The sequence below is a fragment of the Arachis hypogaea genome, chromosome 12 (genome assembly GCF_003086295.3).
Source record: "Arachis hypogaea cultivar Tifrunner chromosome 12, arahy.Tifrunner.gnm2.J5K5, whole genome shotgun sequence".
In the NCBI taxonomy this organism is placed as follows: domain Eukaryota; kingdom Viridiplantae; phylum Streptophyta; class Magnoliopsida; order Fabales; family Fabaceae; genus Arachis; species Arachis hypogaea.
Window position 1 is genome coordinate 5406625 of NC_092047.1, and position 5248 is coordinate 5411872.

Consider the following 5248-nt stretch of genomic DNA (forward strand, 5'->3'; position numbering starts at 1 on the left):
TTTTTCTTTTTTAAATTCTATGAAAAATATTTTGGTTAATATTAAGAAAATAATTTTTTTCAAAATTTTTTTCATCTAATGGATTTAATTCTAATTTGATTAGTGATACACATATTTATTAACAATAAATCAAATAATATGTGAGAATTTTTATTTTAATAAATTAAATAAATATTTTATTTTTTGAAATAAATAATTTTAAAAATTATTAAGAAAATACATCAGCATCTCTTATCTTGTTTATACTGTAAACGAGATAATTTTACCTGTATCAATATATGTGTATTTTTTCAATTTTCATATATCTCTTTACTGTAAATGAGATACATAAAAAATTATCTCGTTTATAGTGTAAACGAGATATGTGTATTTGTAAATATAAAAATATAATTTTTGAAAATAATAAAAAATATTAATAATTTAAATTAAATCAAACTCTTAAAAATAGAATATTTCAAATAATAAAAAAGATAAGCAGTTTCAAATAATAGAAAATATTAGCAGTTTCAAAATAACAAAAGAAATAGGCAGTTTTAACTAACTAATTAATAAATTTGGTCCATTAGTTAGCTCACTAGTTTACTTAAGCAAGTGTTGGGATTTGAATTGATTTAGTGTAAATTCCAATAAAAAAACGCAATGAATGGAAATAGTACGGTTAAGATTGTCCACCTTCCATATTAATTGAAATGTTCTATTTTTAAGAGTTTGGTCTAATTTAAATTATTAATAATTTTTTATTATTTTTATAAAATATATTTTTATATTTATAAATACATATATATCGTATACATGGTAATAATTTTTTAAATTATTTATTTTAATAAAAAATATTTATTCAATTTATTAAAATAAAAATATCTTAATAAAAAAATCTAATAAGTTGTCTCTGTGATACAATACAATGTCACACGCATTCTTTCTTTTTGTGGATCCAATAAATCAACAATTGTGTACTCTAATTAATTCTTTTCCATCTAAACTATTTTCGTGAACTACTAATACATTAATACCTATCTTTCTACACATGTAAAAACAATTTCATTTTTACACCATAAAATGCACGTTAAAGCTATATATAAAAGTCTTCTTCCATCAAAAAGCCTTTTGGAGATTTTGGAACCTGCACCGTGTTTGTTTCCTAGTCTCTTTTTCTTTCTTTTTCCCATTGTTAGTGTTTGTTCCCTAAATATAGACACATATTCCACACAATTATATAGCCAACTAGGTTCAAAATTAATGGCTCTCGCGATTTTGCGTGAACGGCTTCAACTTCTGATGCCTATTGAGGGTGAGGAATGCTGGTTGAAGGAGATGAGAGGGAACCTGGCCATCTTAACAACCATAGTTGCAAGCATAACCTTCTTAATTGGTCTGAATCCACCCGGTGGGGTTATCCAAAGCACTGACAACGGATCCATCGGACAATCTGTGTTTGCTATGGCAGACAGTAGCAACTACCAAGGCTACCTTTTGGCCAACAGTTTATCTTTCTATTCATCTATAGTTTCCTGTATATGGCTTATAAGCGGTGCTCCGGTCCGTCCCGGTTTTCCATCGTTGTTGTTGTCAACCCTTATGAGCGTCTCCCTCAGTCTACTTGCCATATCCTACTCCTTCGGTGCTTTCATCGTCATACCTCACGACTATCATGTTTCCCGCTATGTCTTCAACGTTTTCCTTTCTTTCTTTGCGGTTCTGGCGATTCTCTTTCCATGCGGCCGCTTTCTTCTATTGCTTTTGCCCACTACACCACAAGGTAAGCGTGGCAGCTATGATGATTAAGATCACCTATCTCACTTTCATGTTTTCATTTATATTTTACTAATAAGAATAAAGAAATGCTAGGAGACTAATATATATATTAATCAATACTTTAAATTATTTTATTTTTAAACTATTAAAAATTAAAATTTAATATTTAGTGTAAAAGTATTTTTGTTAGATAAGTGTTGCTTAAATTTGAAAAAATTTTAGAATTTAATTTTGATATATTGTAGTATTTAAATATACATTTAATTATATAAAGCTATATTGATAAAAATAATTTTTATATTGATTGTATGAATGGTTATCTAAAACTACAAATGTGATTGGACGACTGTGATTTGGTCTAGTAAAGATTTTTGAAGAGGTGCTTGTATTTTTTAAAAACTCAAGCTCCTCATTTTGTGTTTGGTAAATAAAAAAGATCATGTGCTTGTGCTTGCAGCTTTTAAAAGATCGGAATACTTTTAAAAGCACTTAAGATAGAGCTTTTTAAAGTTGGTTTGTGCTTTTCAAAATTTAAGTCTAATATAACCTCATATGTTAACTAATTTTCAAATTTAATGCTTGTATTTATGTTTATTATAGTATTTTTAAATTTTAAAAGCTATTTTACCAAATGCAATTGTTGTTGCTTGTGATTATTAAAAGCAATTTTTAATTTGATTTACCAAACATAAATGCTACAACTTTTAAAAAGTCATCTTTTAAAAGTTAGCTTTTATAAGTTACTTTTGAAAAGTAAAAACTTTACCAAACTAAGCCTGTGTATAACGTTTTATACTACTGCTAGCGCTTTAAAATTAAACTCAAAATTTTATTGGTCATATATCATTATTTTTAAAGGAATACTAGAAGATTAGTAGAATTTATTTTTGACCATTAGTTAATCAACAATATTTAAAAGTGTGATCTAAAAATATGTTATTAAATTATTAAACTAAAAAAAATTTGACTGATAATTAAGTACTGGCTAAAAATAATAAATTATGTTAACTTTTAAATTTTTTTTATACTATTAAAATTTAATATTTAATTAAATATTTTTATTGACCAAAATAAAAAAAATAAAATTTAGAATAAATACCTAAATTAGTCTCTAAGATATTTTAAATCGGACGTTTTAATTTTTAATAAATTTCTATTTTCTATAAGTCATCGAGAATTAATTTCATCGAATAAATAGGTCCTTTTGTTGTTTTAAAAATTTATTGGGAAGTAAATATACGATCTGAAATTTTTTGAGGATCAATTTAAGTATTTATTCTAAATTTTATTAGTCATGTAACTTTAAAATATTTATTAAAAAAATTATAAAATTAATAATAAAAAATATTAAAAGATTAATATTTTTTATCAATATTAATTAATATTTAGTCATTATTTTATTTTTATAATACTAAAATTCAGGTTTTATAATTTTAGATTTATAATTTATTATTTAAAATTTAAAATATTTATTAAAATAAATTTTATTAATTATGTAACATTGTTTAATAATAAATACATGTAAATTTTTAGTAGTTAAATATAAAGGAAATATGAAAATGGGACATGTGATCTCAAATCAGGACATCATTCATGCATCTTCCCCCTAAGTAGTGTCATCTAATCCTCCACATTATTATTATATGTTAATGTTGATTTGTGATATACACACATGCACGACTCTTATATACTTATAGCAGTATACACTCTTCTATATATATACATACACATTGTAGACAGAGGCGGAGTTAGGCTCAATTTTAGAGAAGGGCTAAAATTTAATTTCATAATATAATCCAGAGTAAAATAAATATTTTAGAGGAGGTTAAACTAAAATTTATATATAATTTATAAAAAAAAATTTAAAATTTGAGTGAGACCATTGTCTTTTTATTTTATGAGAGGCTCTACCCTTGACTGTACAACAATTTTTCGGTTTTTGCATAATAATATAATATATGTATACTGTAACTTTTTTGGCTAGACAACATATAATAATAATTTTATGTAAAATGTGATAGTAAATTCGTCCATAACATTCTATGATAAATTTAATAGTATTTAACAAATTTTTAGTAGTGAATTTTTGTCCTTGTGTTTTTGGTGTACAAATTTTATTTTCTAAATGTGTTTCATCAAATATAATTTATAAAATTAACTCTAAGAACTGAACTCATAATGATTTTAATATAAATTATTTATTATTATCTTGACTAGGATGAAATTTATTAGTCTTGTTGACGATGTATAACTCTTTGTGTTTAGATATGAATTCGTCTTCACCTTATATAAAAGAAGTATACGTCAGTTCCAAAAGAATAAACGACATTGGATATCTACAAAAATATTCCAACACTCAAGTAAGTAAGATTATAAAATTTTATTAATATATTCAAAATAAATAGCATATTATTTTTCTTATTAGGATTTTGTGTTTTACAGGATGCTCATGAGTAAATATGCCATAGATCAATTATGTTGTTGACGGGTCATCATGTACAATTCTATCGTCTTTAATATTATGTACGACTCAGTTATCTTTAACTTTATCAATATCTCAATCATTTTTAATTTACTATCTTATATAATTATTTCAAAGGTTACAAAAGGAAAAATTGTAAGCAAAATTTCAAATTGTTTGAGTTTTGAATAACGTTACCGATCAGTAAATATATTTTAATAAAATTTATTTTTTATTTTCTTAATAAGGTGAAAGAATTACCATGTGGTTTTTGGGTTCGACTTCAAACTTTAAGGAATGCAAGATATATGAACAAAGAAAGAAAAGAACTCTCTCAAGAGAGAAAGAGGAGAAATTTCTAATACTTAATTGTTGAATTATTGTATGTATATTTTTGAGTAGCAGAGATTCATATATGGTAAAAACTCAGGTAAAGTCGACTTCACGTGAAGTTGATACTTGAGAGTCGTTAAATGAAAATTTAGTCAAATCAGTCAAATTATTTAACGACTCTCAGGTATCAATTTCACGTAAAGTCGACTTCACCTGAGTTTCCACCTTTATATATATATATATATATATATATATATATATATAGCAAAAGTAACTGGAACTAAAACTCAGGTAAAGTCGACTTCACGTGAAGTTGATACTTGAGAGCCGTTAGATGAAAATTTAGTTAAATCAGTCAAATCATTTAACGACTCTCAGGTATCAACTTCACGTAAAGTCAACTTCACCTGAGTTTCCACTTATATATATATATATATATATATATATAGCAAAAGTAACTGGAACTAAAAGTGATAAGTTCTGGCAGTTACAACATACTTAAGCAACTCTTGCTAGAACAAGAAAGAGGTAGTTAGCTAATCTTTAATATGTCAATAAAGAAGGTATTCTTGTGTGAGTGGCCGACTCTAAAGTATAGCTCGTTTTCTTAATATTCGGACTCGCTTTTTCTTGGACAAGAAAAATGATACGTCGATTTTCTTCAAGAACGGCGACGGTGGGCACCTGCAGAAGCACTCT

General features: G+C 25.4%; 1 protein-coding gene across 1 annotated transcript; it reads left to right on the forward strand.

Moving 5' to 3' along the window:
• Positions 1–1091: 1091 nt before the first annotated feature.
• Positions 1092–4464, forward strand: LOC112726551 (uncharacterized). Its single transcript, XM_025775979.3, has 3 exons — positions 1092–1759; positions 4021–4115; positions 4198–4464. The coding sequence occupies exons 1-3, from the start codon at positions 1240–1242 to the stop codon at positions 4210–4212; spliced, it is 630 nt and encodes a 209-aa protein (XP_025631764.1). The 5' UTR covers positions 1092–1239; the 3' UTR covers positions 4213–4464.
• The last annotated feature ends 784 nt before the right edge of the window (positions 4465–5248 follow it).

Coding starts and splice junctions, on each gene's coding strand:
- LOC112726551 (XM_025775979.3), top strand. CDS start 1,240: ATGGCTCTCGCGATTTTGCGTGAACGGCTTCAACTTCTGATGCCTATT. Junction 1,760..4,020: donor TTTGCCCACTACACCACAAG/GTAAGCGTGGCA, acceptor CTTTGTGTTTAG/ATATGAATTCGTCTTCACCT.